This window comes from Magnolia sinica, chromosome 7 (assembly GCF_029962835.1).
Source record: "Magnolia sinica isolate HGM2019 chromosome 7, MsV1, whole genome shotgun sequence".
Classification (NCBI taxonomy): domain Eukaryota; kingdom Viridiplantae; phylum Streptophyta; class Magnoliopsida; order Magnoliales; family Magnoliaceae; genus Magnolia; species Magnolia sinica.
Window position 1 is genome coordinate 39866138 of NC_080579.1, and position 23608 is coordinate 39889745.

The 23608-nt window shown below is 39.7% G+C and overlaps 1 protein-coding gene across 7 annotated transcripts in view; it reads right to left on the minus strand.

Annotated features, from left to right (window-relative positions):
• LOC131251300 (histone deacetylase 15) overlaps window positions 1-23608 on the minus strand; it is a 141357-nt gene that overhangs the window by 113987 nt on the left and 3762 nt on the right. For all 7 annotated transcript variants that reach the window (XM_058251940.1, XM_058251939.1, XM_058251936.1 and 4 more), the window contains exons 3-6: window positions 22565-22679; window positions 22110-22186; window positions 1628-1703; window positions 1186-1250 (exon numbers count right to left, since the gene is read on the minus strand). In XM_058251940.1, the coding sequence (XP_058107923.1) occupies window positions 1186-1250; window positions 1628-1703; window positions 22110-22186; window positions 22565-22679 (333 nt within the window). The remainder of the gene's footprint in view (window positions 1-1185; window positions 1251-1627; window positions 1704-22109; window positions 22187-22564; window positions 22680-23608) is intronic.

Consider the following 23608-nt stretch of genomic DNA (forward strand, 5'->3'; position numbering starts at 1 on the left):
TATATATATATATATGAGGCGGTATTCATTAATATGAGAGATTCTCTAATTTTTCAACAGTAATTTCTCAAAATATATTGATGATCAAATGTGTGTGGTGTGACAGCATGCTTATAGAAGGAACAATATTTGTAGCTAAATGGTGTGATGCTAACCCTACAGGCTACAAGCTACCAACTGAAATTTTGTGATTTGGGACATTAGTTTTTCATTTGTTTTTCTTCTCTTTTTTTTTTTTTGTATTTGTGGGGTAAGATTGTTGCAATGTTTTAAGTATCGATGATATCGGCCGATATATGCCACGATATATTCTATATCCCACCTGTGCAATACGAAACACAGTAGTGGGATATATCTCACATGTTCAATCATTTTCGATTTTCGATCCTTTTTTTTCCTATAAATCATGTTAAATCAGTGTCAAATTATTATAAATCCATGATTTTTCTTCGATTTCAAGACTTGGAGGAGATGGGCCGAGTTGTGGAAATTTGAAAAGAAAAAATCAAATTTTCCCAATTTCTCACAAATCGGTTGCAATCTTAGTGTCCAAACATAAAATCAAACATGTATGTAACCTGATCTAGTGATTGTTCTTTTGGTTTTGAATGTATTGCTTATGTTTCCACACACCTTCTTACATTTCTACATTATATCAATAGACTTTGAATATAGTTGCATCAATTCAATTGGACAAAGCATAGATTAGGACCCCATACAATGAAAACCTATTATATGCACTTGTATTTTTATTTTATTTTTTGTAATGTTTTGATTTATAAGTGTGTATTGATGTCTTTTTTAACAATCACTAAAGTTTCATTGAAAAATTTGACCAATTTTCCAATGTTTCCCCATGTTTCCAACAATAGCAATACATTACGCGATACAACCGATATATCCCATCTGATAACCGATGCGTATCTGTATCCCAAGGGTGCGATATGTAAGGTGATACCGATATGTCAAACATTGTACTGTTGATCATAGCAATCCAACTAACGTAGCATGCATCAAGACAATAGCCAGTGTTTTTCTCGACAAATTACACAGTATCAAAACAAGTCTTCTACATATTTCCAACTAATTAAGCCCTAAGAATCTATCTTATATACTACTGAAACATATGCTCACGACTAAACCACTTGGGCTTCAACCTTCACAACTAAAATGGTGTTAGCTTACCATCTGAAGCTCTTCTTGTGTAATTTCTCTCGAAGGTACCGGAAAGCATTTTCCAGGAAATATTCCTACAAGTATCAAAAAATTAATCAAGGGCTTTATAAACACTTTCATAAAGGTAAAATGCACCAAAAAAAAAAAAAAATCAAGTCACTGCCAATGACTTAATAAATCAAACTCTAGCAGAAATTTATGGAAGAGCTTCCATGGAAACCTAAAGTTCTCGTTTTTTGGTTGCCTTGGTTTCACTTAAGAAATGTAGGTGAACTCATCAAAACTCATAAATTAGAGCTTTCAAAAAAGCTTAGTAATCTCTTCCAAGGAATTCTTCTCCATAGAAATCTCACCCATGTTCAAGTTCTACAATCCAGACAGACCCTAATAGAAAGAAGCAAGGCAATCAAAATCAACTAATGCAGCATCCAACAAAAGGAAAACTTCATACCAGTAGTAGCAAGATCGGCCATAATTGCTCGAAGTCGATCTGGCCTTTCTGGGTGTGGATGTGGCTTCATTTCAACCTGTTCTAGTTGCAAAAAAAAAAAAAAAAATGGAAGTGTTTCAAGCAAACTGGGATGCATGAAGAATTCACAACCAACTGTTAACACTAGATAGAACAGCACTAAACCAACTTACTATTCCTAGGAGTTTGAGAAGGAAATCACTCAAACAACTTACATGGGATCCTTGTGCTCAAATAGACAAATTTGTAAGACAAATAAAACAAAAAGGAAGTCTACGCAAACTGCTTTTCCACTCAAATAAACAAATAAACTTGACAAAGAATCCTTAAAATTTTCCTGACTGTTCATTTTTATATATGCAATAGAGTAGAATGGCAGAAAATGATTCAGGTAGCCAACCCCACCCAACTGCTCCAAGCTGGCATTGTAATTGAAAGAGTGGTTCTAATCTATTTGGAGGCAAGGTCATCCTTTGTATTTGAGATGCCTTCTCATCATCTTTGTTATTTTGTTTTTATTTTCCATTATTTAGCAATAAATAGAATTACCATTCAAAAATAAATAAATAAATAAATAAAACAATGGATTGAATAGTGCAATACTAAAAGGAGTGTCATGTTAACTATTTAGTCTTGGAACATCATCGTCACCATCAACATCACCCATTGTCCTCACTTTAGCCTTTATCCTGCTTATTTGGGGTTGCACCTTAAATGGTACATTAGTGAAAGTTTTACAATTGGCTACCTACTAGGACATCAAGCCATCTCTTTTACCAGGATTCTTGGAACCATGCGCCATAGACATAGAGGCTTACATTGAGGCCACTCACAATCATTGTTCGGAGTATTCCCAATATTATCCGTATCTCCAACTCAGCGATACCAATAACACTGGTAGTATCAGAAATTCCACGTATCGGCGATAGATCGCTAAGTATCGCCAATGGATTGCCAATATTTTTAACTATGTAAATTCCAGTTGTCACTTCTATCAATATCGCCAATATCTTCAACTGTGTAAATTCCAGGTCTCACTTGTATTGCCAATGTATCAACGATATATCGATAATATCGCCAATGTATTGATATCACCAGGTGCTAGGTTGATTGATGAAATGTGTGTTTGTATGCATGTATATGGATGCATGCATTCATGGATGGATGGATGGATGTATGCACGGATGAATGGATGGTTGTTGGATGGATGGCGCACAAGCACACGCACACGCCGCACACACACACACACATATATATCTGTCTTTGGGTATTTATGTGTGTGCATGCACATGCATGGATGGATGGATCATGCATGTGTTTGTATGTATGTATATGCATGCATAGATGGATGGTTTGATGGATAGATGGATCCACCATTTTCCCCATGTATCCACAATGTTTCCCTAAGTCAACTATACATGTTTTTAGGCCCCATTAAAGGGAAATTTATTATTTGATTCCAAAATATGCATCTATTTTGCTATTATTTTATTCTTAAATATGCAAATATGTGTATTTTAGCATCTCCTGAAATATCATTGAAAAATTCCACCATTTTCCCCATGTTTCTCTAATGTTTCCCTGAGTCAAGGTTACATGCTTTTAGACAGCTTTTAGACCCCCATTAAAGAGAACTTATTATGCATGCATTTTTTTTTTCCAATTATTTGATACCTAAATATGCAAATATGTGTATTTTAGCGTCTCCTAAAGTTTCAATGAGAAATTCCACCATTTCCTCATGTTTCCCCGATGTTTCCCTCAATCAGCGATACATTTTTGGGTATCAATGATAATATCAGTGACATTGATACATGTTTCCATATCGCCAACCAGCAATACATGTAATGATACCAATACTACGAACACTGCTCACAAGCATAGTTGTCAAAATCTTATGACTTATAATTTGATTCGACTCTTGGGAAAAACGATTTGAATCCCAGCTTGGATCCCTCTTTAGATGAATCCATCGATTCTACTATTTAAATCCTAAGATTCACAATTCAAATCTGATTCACAATAACAAATTATACTTTATCTTTGCTTATTCTTCTTTTTTACTTGACATGGCTTTCATTTTATGCTTTAAAATTGGTGGGGGCTTTAAGAATCATTTTTAAAAGTTCAATTATTTTTATATTTTATTCTTTATAAAGAGAGGAGATTTGGGGATTTTAATATTCAAAAACCCAAACCAAAGAAATCAAAATATCTTTTTCTTTGGTCAACAAAATCGAGTGTCGGTTAAACAACCTTGTATGTTTCTTGAAAGACAAATCATAAAAAGGAAAAAAATAGTTCGTTAACACTAACATGATAAATAGACCGTATACAAGTTCCCAATTGCCAATATCATGATATTTCTAGGTATCAATGATAATATCAGTGAATAGTGATATCGATACATGTTTCCATATCCCCAACCAGTGATGCATGTAATGATACCAAATTCCCAATACTACGAACACCATTCACAAGCATAGTTGTCAAAATCCCATGACTTATGATTTACGATTGGATTCAACTCTTGGGAAAAACAATTTGAATCCCAGCTTGGATCCCTTTTTGGATGAATCCATCGATTCTACTATTTGAATCCTAAGATTTACAATTCAAATCCGATTCACAATAACAAATTATACTTGATCTTTGCTTCTTCTTTTTTTTACTTTATCCGGCTTTCATTTTATGCTTTTAAATTGGTAGGGGATTTTAGAATCGTTTTTAAAAGTTCAATTATTTTTATATTTTATTCTTTATAAAGATAGGAGATTTGCGGATTTTAGTATTCAAAAACCCATACCAAAGAAATTGAAATATATTTTTCTTTGGTCAACAAAATTGAGTGTCGGTTAAACAGCCTTGTATGTTTCTTGAATGACAAATCATAAAAAGGGGGAAAAAAAATGGAGTTCTTTACACTAACATGATAAATAGACCGTATACAAGTTCCCAATTGCCAATATCATGATATTTCTAGGTATCAACGATAATATCGGTGATATCAATACAAGTTTCCATATCCCTATTCATACCCGTTCCTAGCCCTGTTCCGACCAATCAAGGTCATTTACGTGTGATTTGTACAGATACCCCTGGTGCGGTCAGAGGATTTCCTGCGGATATGTACGGTTATGTCTTAGAAAGAGGAGCCACAACATATCAATTATGGCCGAACGTCATTAAAGCAGTCGAGAAGACTAGCGATCGAGCTTTGACGATTATATGACAAGTGGTAAGTGATCGAGTTCGCCCGGTCACTTGACAGGTGGCTAAAGGAGGAACAAAAGGAACAGAACGTGGGAAGCATCCAGAACTCAAGTCATGAAGAACGGTTGCCATAACCGTCGGAATGTGGGAAGGATCCAGAATGGTTGATTTAGAGCTATAAATAGAAAAAGATTACAGCAAAAATAAGGCGTCTCGTACCAAACCAATCAACCCAAATCAATTATCTTTTCAACTATCTTTCAATTACCAATTTCTTTACATTCCGTAGTGTAACCCTTTACTTGTCCTGTTAAGTAAATTACATTCCTAAGTGTAACCATTTACCTTCTGAACTTGCTATTTACATTCCGTAGTGTAACCAGTAGTGTTAATCAAGTAGCTAGTAACTTTTAGCCATAATCTTGTGTCTACGCTCATACGTTGGATTCAGTTCTGCATCGGAGAGGCGTTTTTCAACAATTTGTAGTGGACGACTGTAAGGATTTCTTTCCCATCTCATTTAATCTGTATTGAAAAGTCCTTTCGTACGAAAGGCAGAGTAACCCATCTTCAGAGGACGAACCCCACCCTCTGATTATCACTTGATCCATTTACGCATTGAGCGAGTAGCTGAATAGGCGATCAATCTCTCCAGATCTCGATCATACTATTGTTTGTCTATCTTGGCGCTCGGGGTCATTGTTGTTCGGTTCGAATTGGAGCCGCAAAAAAAATTCTGGCACGCCCGCACATTGTGAGAAAACAATGGTCGAACAATTTTCTAGCACGCCCGGTGGGACCCTGTCTATTAACTGTCGGTTTGACTTTTGCCAAAAATGAGAAGAAGTGCCCGTGCTTCCAGAGCCGAGCCTTCTACACCGACCACACCACCTCCAAGCAATGATGCGCAGGTCCAAGCGCCCCCACGGGTGTCTAACCCGACCGGAAATCAGGTTAGACCATCCACGTCTCGAGCCATACTCCCTAATGAGGTATCTGTTGTACTTCGGGACGTTCAAATGGGCATCCAAATGGTGCAGGAATATAGAAGGGCCCATGCGGAGCAATTCCGTATCCAGGCCGAGAGCACCAATCGTTACATGGCCAGCTAGACTAAAGCTACGCAATGATTGATGGCCATAATAACAGAACAGACGCCGCTAGTGATGCAACATAATGGAAGCTCGATCGGTAATACAATCACATTGCCACCTATGCCACCGTTACAATGTAACCCACCACTAATTCCTCCTCCGAAAGTCAGGAATGCGCCATCTCCCATGGAAGTCAGGCGACCTGAATGAGAGGCCAGGGATTTTATGCCTGAAAACAAAAATCATGGACCTCCAGCTGGATTCAATCCACTGCAGGGCCCTAGATTTCAAGACAATCTTAATCGATTTGGCCCAGATTTCAAGATAATCTTAATCTATTTGGACCAGATAATGCAACTCGTTCAAAAGGTTGTTGGCCAAGTGTTAAGCCGAAACACTATCCCCACCTATCACAAACCATATCCGAATTGGGTAGATTGGCAGCATCCATTACCAAGGAATTATCGATCGGATTTCGCTTTGTTTTCTGGTGAACCTGGTCAGTCAACTATTGAACATGTTGGCCGATTCACCATGCAATGTGGCGAGTTAGCTAACAATGATTATCATAAGTTACAGTTATTTGGTCACTCGTTAATTCTCGCGCCCTTCACATGGTATTCAAACTTACTTCCAGATTCAATACATAATTGGCAAGAATTGGAAGAAAAGTTCCATGCCCAATTCTTCTCCAGAAATATGGAGATAACCACGGCCAATCTCGCGCGATTCCGGTAGTTGCCTGGGGAACCATGCGAGAGTTATATTATGTGATTCAAGCGGGCAAAGAGCCGTTAAAAAGTAGTCATGACTGAGGCCGAATTCATGCAACTCACACAAGACGGTCTGGAATACAAGCTCCGCAAAAAATTCATAGGGACAGAGTTTACTGATTTATACGACTTAACTAAAAAAGTTTCTTGTTACGAGGAACTACTTTGGGAAGGAGCTAGACGAATAAATTCATCATTAGGGATGTACTACAATAACCCTAAAATGAAATTGTGATTGCTGAAGTGGTGACTAAGAAGCCATGGGTATGTTCGGCACTGGTCAAAGCGGAATCGATCATCCCGACCACGCAAAAGGCTCAGAAGGTGTATACCTTTGATATCACTCGAGCTGAAGAAATATTTGATATCATGTTGGCCGGAAAGTTCATTAAGGTTCATATTAATCATAAAATACCTCTGGCCGATGAATTACAAAAGATCAAATATTACAAATGGCACGGATCTCGATCCCACTCCACTAACAAGTGTGTTGTTTTCAAGAACGTTACTCAAGACCACATCGACCGCGGGTTGCAGAAGTTCCCAGAAAAGGAAAAGGAGGCAATGTTGATCGACATCGATCCATTCCCAACAAATATGGAGGTAAACATGGTCTCAGCCAATCTCAGGGATCACCCGAGACCGAAAATCGACCTCATCTCAATTAACTCGCGAAGAACACCAATCCGGCCCGCGCAGGAACATCGTTGGATTTCCCAGTCCCACAATAATCGGTCGATTGCTATTGGGGGAAGGCACCAAGGGTCTCGAATCTGCGACCGATGCACACGGGAAATTTTCTCGGTCGGAAAACACTCTCGAAAAGGGAAGAGAACACCGTAGTAAAGGTCGAGATCGCAACTGGTTGATACACTCGGCCTCCAATCGCCGTTCACGCTGGAGACCACGCCTGACAATGATGATCAAGCTTCCTACCACACAAGAGGGGGTATGGAAACGAGTTATTCACCCAAAGTTTCCAGCAATACCGGAGGTTTTGACAATGACTCAGAAGTGTCGGGGGCAAAGGCAGAGGGTTGTTGCAAGAAGAGACATTGAAGGGGAAGAAATGTTTCCCCGACCGGAAGCTAGACTTCCCCACCCGTTTTGAAAGGTTCCCGTGCTTGATGAGCAAGTGGCAGTGAACGCGGTCGAAGCTATGATACCAGTTGCGACACAGAAAAGCTAAGATGCACTCAACAACACGACTCAGTCAGGAAATTCCAAAGAGGAGGACAGTTGTGGTAACACGTCAGACTACCTTAGTGAAGATTGCTTTCCAACAAAAGAATGGCTAGCTAACGAACTCTCATCAACTGCAGATACTCGAAAGAGTTCCCCAATTATCGACTTCTCAGCCAAACCTGTGGCTGAAGAACACCCTAGGCAGACCGAAGAAATTGAATCTGAAACACTAGGGGGGCAAGGTTTGAGTGGAGAGATTTTGGTTTGTTGTCGCCGGTGGCGTTCCATTGTAACATGGTGTTCACATTGTCGTCTGGCTTTCAGGCACGACCCACTCAACCAAACACAATGTCAGGGGATGTGGAAGAATACTCCCCCAGTAATCATACAACATGCCTCCTTCCCATTTGAAGAATGCAAGGAAAATGAAGTCGAGATTGACAAGGAGTCACATGTCAACACAATCACCGTTGCGATCGATGGTGCGTCCGAAAGAGTAATTATCGACAAACTCGCCAATGATATGAAACGGCATCTTAAGTCGTTGTATATATCGGCCCACTTGGATTGGTGTCCCGTTACCAAGATTTTGGTGGATAGTGGGGCCGCTATGAATTTGTTACCAAAGAGGATGATGGCCATGTTAGGAAAGACTACGGCCGATTTGATCCCATCAAAAGTGACCGTTAGCCATGTCACTAACACACGATGTTTTACTGGTCAACCTAACTGTAGGCACTAAGACTGTCTTGGCACCGTTTTTCGTAGTAGACACCTCGTCAAGCTATAATGCGTTATTGGGAAGAGATTGGATCCATTCCTTTGCATGTATCCCATCTTCTCTCCATCAGTTCGTGATTTTTTGAGACCAGGACAAGGTCAAGCTAGTCTTGGCCGATAATAAACCCTTCTTGGCCACGTCAAATGCCAATAAGCTTATTATTACGGCGAAGAAGTGGGGCCCATCAGATTTACTGGGAGGAACAAGTTCGGTCGCCCTACTGGGATCACAGTGAAAAAGAATCCAGATAGTACTGTGCAAACTATTCCAGAAGTAACTCGGACCAATGATGCCTAGCCGAAGGACATCATCCCTTATCGACCAGTCGCTCGTTGTATCATCAAGGAGATCCCATGATCAGGACATCAAGGGATGAAGTACACGGGGCCGACTTTACGGCCAGAATAAAGAGGCTTGAAGAAAGCCTCAAGGAAACCGACGAAGGTAGTTTTGTGAACTTGGCCGAAATAAATAAATCGGTTGATGAAGATAGTTTTAAGCTTGAAGACCTCTCAAAAGAAAAGGAAGATAGCCGACTGCAGGTCCAGGATCCGCTAGTTGAAATCAACTTGGGGATGGATCAGGATCCGAAACCAACTTTTACAAGTGACTTGTTACGACTGCCCGAGAAAAAAATGTTAACAAGTCTACTCTTAGAGTTCACCGACTGTTTTGCATGAGATTACCATGATATGCCAGGGCTTGATAGATCCCTAGTCGAACATAGATTGCCCATGAAGGAAGGTTATCGGCCATATAAGCAACCGCCAAGGTGGATGATGGCTGAAGTCACCCTCAAGATCAAGGAAGAGATCAAGCGACTCCTAAAGGTAGATTTTATCCAACCAATCAAATAAGCGAAGTGGATGTCAAATATAGTCCCGGTGACGAAGAAGAGTGGTAAGTAAAGAGTGTGCATTGATTTCAGGAATTTAAATCCGGCTACATCGAACGACAAATATCCCATGCCCTTGATCGATCAGCTTATCCATCGAACCGCTGGACACGGGATTGTGTCCTTCTTGGACGGACATTCTGGACACAATTAAATCTATATAGCATTGGATAACATCCCGAAAATGGCATTCAGATGCAAAGGACCTCTTGGGACATATTGCTGGGTAGTGATGCCCTTCGGGTTGAAAAATGCAAAGGCCACATACCAAAGGGCAAATAATGTTATTTTTCATGACATGATCGATCGATTTATGGAAGTCTACTTGGACGATGTGGTAGTCAAGTCGACCAATGCAAATGAGCATATGGCCCACTTGCGCAAATCCTTTGAGCAGATGAGGCTCCACAAATTGAAGATGAACCCATTAAAATGTGCTTTTGAAGTCTTGGCCTGTAATTTCTTAGGATTTTTGGTACATTAAAGAGGAATTGAAGTTGACCAAAACAAGGCCCAAGCCGTGATTAACGCACGGCAACCAGGAAACAAGGTTGAATTGTAAAAGTTCTTAGGCCATGTCAATTATTTGAGGCGGTTTATATCCAACAGTGCAAGTAAAACTAATATCTTCTCTCCATTATTGAAATTGAAACAGGGGACCGAATTCGTGTGGGAAGCAGAGCATCAACTGGCTTTTGATAAAATCAAGGAGTATCTAATGAAGCCACCTATGTTGATGCCCCTATCGAAAATCAACCGCTCAAGCTATATGTCGCAGCCTCAACAGAGTCGATCGGAGCTCTTCTATCACAAGATTACGACATGCGGAAAGAAAAGGCGGTCTGTTACTTGAGTCAGACGTTGCTTGATGTGGAGAGGCGATATTCAGCCATGGAGAAATTGTGTTTGTCATTGTACTACGCAACCACTAAGCTGAGCCATTATTTATTGGCCGAGAGGGTACATGTAATAGTTATGACCGATTTAGTGAAAGATATGCTAAACCGGCCGATTTTAAGCGGTTGGATTGGTAAATGGGTGTTGGCTCTATCCAAGTTTGATTTACAGTATGTGCCATAGAAAGCGGTAAAAGGTCGGACCATATTGGCTGATCACCCTTCAGATCTCAAGAAGCAAATTCCTCCGGGCATCCTAAATCTATATTATGTGCAACTCACATCGTGGAAATTAAATTTTGACGGGTCGAGGACACATGAGATGTCTAGAGCCGGAACCGTATTGATCGCCCCTAATGGGAACTGGCAAGAATTCGCATTCCAGTTAGAATTTGAATGCACTAACAATCAGGCCGAATATGAAGCTATGATAATCGGTCTAGAGTTATTGTTAGAATTACGAGTGAAAAAACGTGATGGTTATCGGAGATTCACAGTTGGTGATAAATTAGATGGCAGGGTTGTTTAAGTGCACCCGCCTGCCGTTATTACCATACTATGTTGTAGTGATACAGTTGCTCGAACAGTTTGAATAGGTCGAACCGATGCACATCACTTGGGAATATAACGTGGATGCCAACGAGATGGCACAGTTAGCTACAGGATTGGAAGCCTGGAAGGGATCGACCGGTCGATCGATTACGGTCCAGAGAAGGTCTTTACCTTCTGTTTTCCAGAGGAAGGACGTAATGAAAATATGCCAAATAGAAGTGGAAGAAGATGATTGGAGAGCTCCTCTCATAGGCTATTTACAAAGTCATGGTACCAAGACTGATAGGAGCATACGGAGGTCGGCCACAAATTATGTGATGGTTGATAATGAACTTTATCGAAAAGGGGCCGATGGGGTTTTACTTCAGTGCTTATCTAAGAAAGAAGCCATGTCAGTCATGGAAGGGGTTCACGAAGGAATTTGTGGGGCCCATCAGGCAGGAAGAAAGATGATGTTTACACTTAGATTCTACTGCTATTTCTGGTCAGAAATGATAGCCGATTGCATCCAATATGCGAAAGGTTGTGAAGCCTATCAAAAGAATGGACCAGTCCAACATGTTCCCGCGGTCGAATTACACCCCATAATAAAGCAATGGTCATTTTGAGGATGGGCGATCATGATTTGATCGGACAGATTCACCCGCCTTCGACTCGAATGGACACATTCATCATAGTAGCGACCAATTATTTCACCAAATGGGTCGAGGTAAAACCCATGAGGAAAGTCGGTCATGAGGAAATCATTGGTTTCATTGAAACTAATATTATCCATCGTTTTGGAGTACCAGAATCCATTACCAAGGACCGAGGTGTTACTTTCTCGGCCAAGGAAGTGCATGCTATGGCCAACCGATATGGCATAAAGATCCTGAATTCGACCCTGTATTATGCCCAGGCCAATGGTTAGGCCGAGGCCAGTAACAAGGTGATCAAGAATATTTTGAGAAAAATGATACGAGGGAATCCACGAAAATGGCATATCAAGCTATCTGAGGCCTTGTGGGTTTACAGAGTGTCGGCCCGTACTAGCACTGGGGTCAGTCCGTTTGCATTAACTTAAGGGCACGATGCAGTCCTACCCTTGGAAATTGCGATCCCATCATTGTGAACCATGTATCAAGCCCAGTTAACTCCCTCAGAGTTCACAGGGGCAATGCTGGCCGAGCTTGAGGAGTTGGGCAAGGCCCGTATTAGGGCTCTGGATTAGATCATGGCTAACAAAGCGGCCATGGCACAAGCATATAACAAAAGGGTGGGAGGAAAGTCCTTCGGAGAAGGGGACACGGTCTGGAAGATGGTTTTGCCCATCGGCCAGAATGACCGAGCATTAGGCAAGTGGTCACCTACGTAGGAAGGGCCTTATGTCATTGAGCAAGTCCTTAAAAGAGGAGCCTATGTACTAAAAGATATAAATAGTAACATTGCAAGGGCTCCTATCAATTGCCGTTTCTTAAAACAACGCTTCCTTTCTCCAACTCGACCTTGGTAGTTTCCACCGTGGCATTCTTGGTCATGAGTTTCTGGACAATGGTGTGTGCAAAAGTCCTCTTGGACTCGGCCACAGCTTGTTCGGCCTCAAGGCGACCGACAACAACACCAGCATGATGACATGTCTTCAGCAGCCCTTGAAGCTCCTGGAGAGCAAATACCTTGGCAACTAGAGTGGGATCTAACCAGGAGAGGATGCAGTATGATTTGACTAATCAGTCGAGCCTGTCGGTCGACTCAGTGTCAAAAGATCCTGTCAGCCACTTTTGCAAAAGGTTGTGAAGTTCGGTCTTTACATCCTGCAGATTGTTGGTAAGAGATGGCTGCAGTTGCTTCCCTAGTAAAGGCTCTCTCAAACAAAGAAAGGATATCGCCTACGAGATGGAAACCTCTACTGTTGAGGGCAGGGGTAACACCTGCAGGTGTAATTACCGGAATAGTTGGCCGATGAGAGCTTAGTTCGGCCATCTCAGCCATAGATGTCTTGGCAGCAGTAACGGCCGAAACTGTCCCAACAATTTCGACTACGATAGAATCTGCAACATCAGCTGGAACCGTTTCAACGGCCTCGACCGAAGTGGCAGCAGGGTTCTTCGATCTCATCAAAGCTGGTTCAGATATCTCAACTAAAAAGCCTGCAGCTTTTATTTCCTCAGTCACAGCTCTTTCGATCTCGGTTGTTTCCTCAACCATCTATGTTGCAACCACAGCTTCGAACTCGGTCGAAGTCGGAGTCTTCTCGATCATTACAGGTGGCGGAAGGAGTAGCAACGGAGGAGCAAAATTTACAGCGAAGGATTGAGGGAGAGGCTCTGCGGCCAAACTTTGAATCACCGGTGCAGGGCTGGAGGGAGTCTGCATCTCACACTCCGAGTCACCAGGAATATTGTTGACCTCGGGTGGACTGTTAGAGTGGACACCTTCTACACTGACTGTCGTTTCTGAGTCAAGGGTCACAACCTCTATAATTACAGGGTCAGGGACCCTCAGAACCACCGGAGTTACTACTGCTGTAGCTGCCATGGTTGCTGGAGGAATTGCAGATAAGGGGATTGCTGGTATAGGCAATCGATGTTGTTGCTAGGTCGTGGCCATTCGTTCGACGACTGGCGGCAATTCCCGAGTCACTACAAGAAGAACAGAAAGGAGTTAACGAATGCATAAGCAGTTAAATCAGTATAAACAGATGTACGAGCGTGCGATCTCCACCTAGATGGAACCGAACAACGTAGAAGATTGGTCGACCGCTAATAGCTTGAGAATTTTTTTATTATGGTTGCCAACGGCCAATTGGAGGTTGGGAATGGTGGCGGATTAGGACGATAAGGCAGGTGATACTTCTCATTAAAAGGAAGATCAGGATTATGCGGTCTTTCTCTATCCCGCCACCATTTATTCCAGCATTTATTGAAATGGGTTTCCTCATGGCGTTTTAGGCCTTCGTCAATTTCTTGTGAATAATCTGCGATGATAAGGCCAAGCCAATACTTTGTTTTGAAATATTTTTCAAAAGCAGATATAGCCTCGGCCAAAGAGGTTCCCGATGGCTGACTAGGTATAGCCGATGTCAACAACAGCCGATCCTCTACTATTGGATGAGATTTGGGAGGATTGGTGTGCTGGAAAGTAAGGATGGTGGGAATTTTCGGAGGTTGACTGAAGAGATCTCCCAAGTCTGAGATCTTCTTCGGAGCTATCCGTTGTGGTCGAACAAACATGAGGATTTCTGAATGTTCCTTTGTGATCTGTTGGCTCGCTGGGACAGGAGCATCAACTGTTGGGGTCAGAGCAGAAGTAGCGACCGATCTTGTTGTTGCCCTACCCGTCGTCCTCTTGGCAGTAGGAGCGGGCGACATGGCAGCACTTCTTTTCTTGTTCTTCACCACATCCAATTGAGAGACGAATTGACGAATAACCTCTGCCTTGCTTCTGCTACCTATCAATTTAGTGGTGGCGATCCCACCATGTGACAAAGCTATCCGTCGCCTAGGAAAAGTTGGGATAACTTGGGATCATCAAATTGAGTGACTCTTTGCAATATGTTGTGCTAAGAGTTACATAGAGCTCCACATCGGTCACTAGTGCACAATCGTAAGGAGGCTGATTACAGGCTTTATGAGTAAGAGGGCATGGGATACATTGGACGAGGCCAAATTGTCGAGCAACTAGCGATGGATAGTACTGCTCGATCCCGGCCTTGCCATTTTTGCCCGACTCAATCGTGCCTCCGTAAAAAGATCGCGGCCGATAATATAGCTGGTCCGGGCGTGATGCCACCGACCTGCTGCATATTCATCATCTGGCTCAAATTGCTACGTGAGCCGCCCTGGTCCATATGTTGTTTCCTCTGAAAAAGGCATGAAGGATTGGTCTTCCTTAGATCTGTCAGGGGAGAGGAATCGTATGAGATAGTTTTCGACCGTGGGGCTCTCCAAGAAGATGTGGAGAATTCGGTCGCCGAAAGAGGAGTATGGCTTTCTTCTATGCATTGTATGGTTGAAGAGAGTAGGTCGGAAGTAAACGAAAAACCACATCTACATGAGCCACAGCGGCCCTCCTACAGAATGTAACCCTTTACGAGTGGCCTCGTAAAGACTCCGATATAAATGGCCAAGAACGTAAGGTGCCAAAGCAATCCTATGACCTCGAGCTAGCTGTTCAGCCAAAGCAACGTATTCGGAAGTGACTTGAAGGGCACTAACACGGAAGATTTCGACAAATCCAGAGAAGAAGAAAGGTTGTATGTTCTTCTTCTTCAACCGGACCTTCTCGCTTGCAGTAGGCCCTCATGAAATTGGTTTAACCTTTATTCTCCTTGCTTGGATTCTCCTTGCGTTGTTTAAAAACAACACCTGCATAGTAGGGCATGCCGAAAGGCAGTAGCTCAGTCAGATGGCAAATGTCCTTGATGGAAGGACTCATTAGGTCGCAGCCGAAGAGAAAGGTGTTGGTCGAAGTACTCCAAAATGTTGAAAGAGCGAGAAGAAGGGCTGGACTAACTTGATACTCGCGAATGGAGAGTTTTATGCATTCATAGATGCCCATGTTTTTCCACATTGCTTCATGTTGGGATGACACCCGAAGGAACCATTCTTCCCAATCTGGAAGAGGCTTCAGCCATGTCTGAGGGGTTTTTAACACATTTGCTGCATCAAGAATGGATCCGGATCTAATTGGTATTTCTCCTCCGGGGCAGATCAGGAAGAAGGGATCAAGAGGTTGAACTTCATCGGCTGAGACTTCTAAAGAAAATGTCGAACCGAGGCAAAGAACCTCATTGCCCAAAGGAGACTTGAAGATGATATCCTCGATGCATTTCTTCCCGAGGAGCTCCATTACTGCCATGATATCTTTCTAGCCGAAAGAAGGGGTGGATGATAAAGAAGCAGCCATTGCAGAAGTGTTTAGAAGCGAAGGTTTTGGGAAGGAGATTGCAGAGAGGAAATTTGAAAGCATAAGCAGGAATCGTCCAAAGTATCGTTTACATAGCCGAAGGAAGAGATAGCATTCATTGAAGCATCATTATTATTTCGGCAGAACGGCTAATGAAGACACGTGTAAACACGGTTCATTTAATGCCTCGATTCGATGCGACCGATACTGACGATAACGATCGAAGGCAGTTCGCATTTGGACAACATGTGCGAGTATTTATGACAACATTAATAATGACTCAAACGTCGTTGCCTCTTTCATCGAAAGGACAACAACGAGGGGAGCGATATTTGTACCCATTCCGACCAAGCGCCGTTCTAACCGATCAGGGTCATTTACATGTGATCTGTACAGATACGCATGGTGCGGTTAGAGGATTTCCTGTAGATATGTACGGTTATGTCTTACAAAGAGGAGCCACAATGTATCAATTACGGCCGAACGTCATTAAAGCAGTTGAGGAGACTAGCGATAGAGCTTTGACGATTATATGACGAGTGGTAAGCGATCAAGTTCGCACAGTCGCTTGACGGGTGGCTAAAGGATGAACAAAAGGAATAGAACGTGGGAAGCATCCAGAACTCAAGTCGTGAAGAACAGTTGCCATAACCGTCGGAACATGGGAATGATCCAGAATGGCTGATTTAGAGCTATAAATAGAAGAAAATTACATAAAAAACAAGGCGTCTCATACCAAACCAATCAAACCAAATCAATTATTTTTTCAACTACCTATCAATTACCAGTTTCTTTACATTCCGTAGTGTAACCCTTTACTTTTCTTGTCAAGTAAATTACATTCCTTAGTGTAACCATTTACTTTCCGAACATACTATTTACATTCTGTAGTGTAACCAATAGTGTTAATCAAGTAGTTGGTAACTTTTAGCCATAATCTTGAGTCTACGCTCATACGTTGGATTCAGTTCTGCATCAGAGAGACGTTCTTCAACAGTTCGCAGTGGCCAGCTGTAAGGATTTCTTTCCCATCTAATTTAATCTGTATTAAAAAGTTCTTTCATACGGAAGGCAAAGGAGTAACCCATCTTAAAAGGACGAACCCCACCCTCTAATTATCACCTAATCCATTTACACATCGAGCGAGTGGCTGAATAGGCGACCGATCTCGAACATACTCTGTGTCTGCCTATCTTGGCGCTCGAGGTCAATGTTGTTCAGTTCGAATTGGAGCCGCAAATCCAATTATGGCACGCCCGCATATTGTGTGAGAAAACAATGGTCGAACAATCCCCAACCAGCGATGCATGTAATGTGACACCAATACCACGAACATTGTTCACAAGCATGGTTGTCAACATCCTATGACTTATGATTTACGATTTGATTCGACTCGTGGGAAAAACGATTTGAATCCCAGCTTGGATCCCCCTTTAGATGAATTCATCAATTCTACTATTTGAATCCTAAGATTTACAATTCAAATTTGATTCAAATAACAAATTATACTTGATCTTTGCTTTTTTTTTACTTTACCTTGCTTTCATTTTATGCTTTTAAATTGGTGGGGGCTTTAAGAATCGTTCCTAAAAGTCCAATTATTTTTATATTTTATTCTTTACAAAGAGAGGAGATTTGGGGATTTTAATATTCAAAAACCCAAACAAAAGAAATTAAAATCTCTCTTTGGTCAACAAAATCAAGTGTCGATTAAACAACCTTGTATATTTCTTCAAAGACAAATCATAAAAAGAAAAAGAAAAAATAATAATAATAATAAAAGAGTTCTTTGACACTAACATGATAAATAGATAAATAGACCATATATAAGCTCCTAATTGCTGATATCATGATATGTAGGCCTGTTAATCCGATCCGATCCATTTATAGCGAGTCTTGACCACAATATAGGTCCGACAGGGCAAGTCTGGATCTTAATATGCCGATCCGTTTATAATCGGATCAGTTCCAGATGCACCCTGATCTGATCCGACTAAGACCCAATCCGATTATTCCAATGAATGTTTCAATCTCAGTCGTTCATCTAAAAACCCAAAAGCAAAAAAATCCTAAGTTATTCCCTTCCCTCCCTCATTTCTCTCTCCACAGTCGGCAGCTAACGCCCAAAAAAAAAACCCTATTTCAATGAAGATTTCAGTCTCAGTAGTCCGTCTAAAAAAACCCAAGTTATTCCCTTCCCTCCCTCGTTTCTCTCCATAGCCAGTAGCCCACACAATATATATATATATATATATATATATATATATATATATATATATATATATATATATATTGATATATTTATATATTTATATATTTTCCTCTCTTCTCTCTCTCATTCTCTCCGCAGACCACGGCCCAAGCCGCCACGTCCGCATCTTCTAATATCTGATATTAGAAAGGTTTTCTTTCTTTCTCGCTTCTTCTTCCTCTCCTCTCCTTTTCGTTCTTTTCTTTTTGTGTTATTCCTCTTCTTCTTATTTTTGGTGAGTTTTCTTTAACAAATCAACGATTGCTTTCTCTTTAATTCCATATATTTATCTAGGATTTTCGTTTCCTAGAGAATCCGTAAGTCCACAACTTGAAAAGCACTATATTATCTTCTACAAGTGCATGTTCTTCTTGATTCTAACTTTTTTTTTTTTATTTGGTATGTTGCTTTGTATTAGCTTGATTCTAACTTTTTTTTTTTTATTTGGTATGTTGCTTTGTATTAGCTTGCTCTCTTTTAGTGTTTTTTATTTTGGTTTTTTTGTTTCATAATTTTTTGAGAGAATATTGTTTTTTGTGCCTGAAATTGTTATTGAATTTTTATTTTTTTTCATTTGTTGTGCTTAACCTGAAAAATATAATGCATATTGCTCATTTACTCATTTTTGTGTTATTTCATTGATGTTGCATTAGGACTGTAAGTAATTTGTTGGATCGTTATGTCTGAACCCAGTTAACCTATTGATGAGAATATTGTTGAGGTGTCAAGCCAATGTAGTTATACTAGACGACGAAAATTGACATCTGAAGTATGGAATGACTTTGATAAACATCGATCCCCAAGTGGTGAGGAAGCGGCTATTTACAAGCATTGTAAGGGGAAGTTTATAGGAGTAGTAATAGTGGAACTAGCCATTTGAATAAGCACTTGATAAGATGTCCATGGAAGAAGCATATGGATATTTCTGAACAATTAACATCATTGAACAAGAATGTATGCAAAAAGACATTGTTTAAAGAACTTTAAATTTGATCGAGAATGAAGTCGTTTGGATCTTTGTCGCATGATAATGAAGCATGAATACCCATCTAACATGGTTGAACACAAGTATTTTGAAATGTTCATGAACAATCTTCAACCCATGTTTAAATTGGTTTCTCGCAACACAGTTAGGGCCGATGTGATGCATGCTTACAAGCAACAAAAAGAAACTCTATAAGTACTTTGATAAGCTCTCTTTCCGAATTGGCCTTACTACTGACTTGTGGACATCAGACCAATAAAATATTGGGTATTGTTGTATAACTTCGCATTTCATTGATGATGCATGGGAATTACAAAAGAGGATTCTTGCTTTTACAGCAGTAAAACTCCTCGTGATGCAAAGACTCTATGTAGAATTGTCATGGATTGAGTCCTAGAGTGGAATATTGATAATAAAAATAAAATTAAAAAAAATAAAAATAAAAATTATTCATCATTACTATAGACAATGCTTCCACTAACAATGCCATGGTTAAAAGTGTGAATACTTGTCTTTCTTATCGAGGATTGCTCACATTATCTGGGGAATTGTTTCATGTCCGTTGTTCTGCTCATATTCTTAATTTAATTATGCAAGGTGGCTTACGGGAGACAGCATGTGTGCTCCAAAAAATATGAGAAAGTGTGAAGAACATTAATTCATCACCATCAAGGGAGAAAAAGTTCCAATTTGCAGTGACTCAAGTAAAATTGCCAAGGAAAAAGAGTATACCTATGGATGACGATGTTCCAACAAGGTGGAACTCCACATATCTCATACTCGAGACTGCTTTAGACTTTAGAGAAACATTTTCTCAATTGGAGCAATGTGATCGTGACTTCAAGGTAAATCCATCCAATGAAGAATGGGAGATGGGAAAAGTTATTAGTAAGTATTTGAAGGTTTTCTATGAAGCTACCAATAACTTTTTAGGTACCTATCCAACTGCTAATATGTACTTTCCCGATGTTTGTGAAATTCATCTCAAATTAGCTAAATGGGAGAAAAGTGATTGCGATTATGTTAAATCAATGGCAAATAGAATGAAATCATAGTTTGATAAGTATTGGCATGAATGCAATTTGGTTTTGGCATTAGTTCTTGATCATCGGTTTAAAATGGAGTTGGTAGAGTACTACTACTATCAAATCTATGGGGGTAGTGTTCATTTCTACATCAGCAAAATTCGACATACAATGGCTAATCTTTTCTCAGAGTATAAAGTTGTTGACTTGGATAAATCAATGACAATTTTTTCAACCATTGGTAAAAGTAGTTGTAATAACAATTTTTCATCATCTAATAGTGTTTCTGATAATACTAAAGATAAATTTAGAGGATTTGATAAGTGGTATTCTCGTGCACGTCCTGGCAATCAAGCTTTCTTCAAAAAATCATAACTATATCAGTATTTGGAAGAGCCACTATTTTCTCACGACCAAGAGTTTAACATATCAAGTTGGTGGCGAATCAACAATCCATAGTTCCCAACACTTTCAAGAATGGCCCGTGACATTTCGATGATTCCAATCTCTATTGTTGCATCAGAATCAACATTTAGTACTGGTGGTAAAGTGCATGATAAGACTCATAGTTGCTTACTTCCAGAAGTTGTGGAGGCTTTAATGTCTGGACAGGATTGGACATCCAAAAAAGAGCAAGTAAATTTTAAATTTACTTAATTTTAATTATTATTAATTTTTCATGCAAATTTTTCTAATTACCATTTTTATGTATATGTTAGGTGTTTCTTCTCCTACCATATGTATGAGTACGAGCATAAGTTAGAATTGCCATGGTTAGTCTCTTCAACTTGGTGAGGAAAAATGTGTATGATATTTTCTTAGAGTTGATACTTGATAGAGTTTCATGACTTTGTTTCCTTTGTATTAGTTCACTTTTAGACTATTAGTTTGACTTAAAGGAGTTGATACTTGATAGATTTTCATGGAATTTTATATTAGTCCCGAGCGCAGCATGGGCAGATGTCGATTCGTTGACAGGACTTGGATAGCTGGCTAGTAGATCTGATCCAGCTCCGACCCGTTGACAGATCTGGCGGGGCAGGTCAGGATCCACTATATAGGTCCGACAAGGCGGGTCTGGATCTTAAGATGCCGATCTGTTCATAATCGGATCCGTTCGGATCCACCCTGATCTGATCCAGCTCCGACCCGTTGACAAGCCTAATGATATATAGTACTTTTCTTAGTGCAAATTGATTTGAAATGGATGGTTGATGACTTTTTTTCCTAATTTATTTATAATTTTCAGATTTTTTCGATATTTTAAGAAAATTAGAAAAAATCTTACGATTAGTGATTAAATACGATTCAACCGCTATTGAAATTTGCGACACGAGAACGATTTTCACAACATTACTCACAACTCACATGCCAACACGATCCGACCAAGTATTTAACCCCATCACAACTATTACACACTCCAAAAGGGAAGTCGGCGTCACACTTATGCCATTAACTTTTATCATTAACCCAAACAATATGGCACTCCAATCCCTTGATAGAGTGAAATGGTGGAACAATATTCACGCAGCTGGCCCCAATTAATTGGGATAAGACTTTGATGACAATGACGATGGTGGTGGTGATGATGATACATTGTTTTCAATATTATGGAAATATTTTGTAAGAACAGTGGACTTGTTTGGGAATTTGCTATTTGGCGCAGCTTTGTAAGACACCTCCACTTCACAATGCATGTCAACAATGTTCATCAAGGTACTGAATTTCCAATGCCTTGTTAAATATGAACAACATTTGTTTTCTCAGTTCCTCATGAAATTATCACAAATGACAATCATTTGTCTACAAACATATATGCGGATCTAGTGTTGTAGCTGCAGTACATACAAATATATTTATAACGAAATATTATTACATACAATGAGAGAGAGAGCTCATTTACGACAAATGTAAAAATAAAGACAAGTACCTCTGAGTGAAGCAGCATCCTCTCATCAAAACCAATTACTGTGCGATTGCCCAAGGCTGCTTCCTTTGTGCATAAATCTGCAGGATTATTAATGGTATATTCCAAAAATTATATTTACAGTGTGAAATGTTAGCCAACCCCAATTAGTTGGGATAAGGCTTAGATGATGACAATGGCAATGACGATATTTCAATGTAAAATGTGAAATCCAATACATGATATAAAGAGATAAAAAGTTCCTGGTTAAATGCATCTTCATTCTCCAATAATCTCAATAACTTAAACATGAATGTTTAAGGATCTTTTAGAGGTTAAATAGAAGTACAGTACATGCAGAAACCCCATATACAAATGAGTCATGGGTACATGTATGACAACCGCCTTGAATGTTCATAAGCAAGCTTTAAAACTTTCATAGAACCATTCATAGTATAAGGAAAATAATACATAAATACCTCCATAACTACCAATTACTTTCGAATCGACATCATCAGTGACAACTTCTCCATCAATATGTGATGAAGAAAAACTGTGCCTGGGGATTTCATATTCCTTACACTCTCTGCAGCCCTGTGTCAGGTGGAAGTACATCAAAGTGATTAAAACAAATTTTAAGATGAGGGAAAGCTAAAAAAAAGTTGGTACAAACATTGTTCCAAGTATCGGTGATATTATCAATATTATCGGGATCGCCATCTTGGCGATACCGATAACAATAGTAGTATTAGAAATTCCAAGTATCTGTGATCAATGTTGTCAAAATCATTATCGTATCGCGTAACAGGGGTTGAATCGTATCAAATCGCAAATCGTAATAGGGGTTGAATCGAATCGCAAATCGTACCGTAAATTGTAAGATTTTTTATGATTTCTTAAAAATATGAAAAATATAAATGAATCAGAAAAATTAAAAACATTAACACTATCATGACATAGTATTACTTAAAATAAAATGATTCTTATCTTTTCTTCTTCTTCTTCTTCTTTTTCTTCTTCTTCTTCTACTTCTTCTTTTTGGTCTTTCAATAAATTTTCCTTAAAAAACATACAAGGATCCTTTAATAATTTATGTTCTTCTTACCTTTCTTGAATGTAAAATCGCATTGGAAAAACACCATTTGATTCCGTAGACGGACAAAAAAAAGATATTTTGATTCCTAACCATCATTCCGCAATACATTTAAGTCAACATGATCATAACCATCCATAAAAACATTCCAGATAAGTCATACATCAATTTGGCGTTTCAACTAGTTAAAAAGTAAGAAATCATTAAAAAAAGCTCTACAATTTAACAATGAAGAGAATATATATCATTTAATCTCTTATAAAGAACAAAATAAAATAATTTACCTTTTCTAAACTATTCTTGTTTTTTAAATGTTTTTCTAAATGATTTTTAAAGCCCCCATCAATTTAAAAACATAAAATGAAAGCTAGGGTTGTACATCGAGCAGAGTCAAGTCGAGGTGGGCCAAGCTTGGCTCGACTTGTTTGTG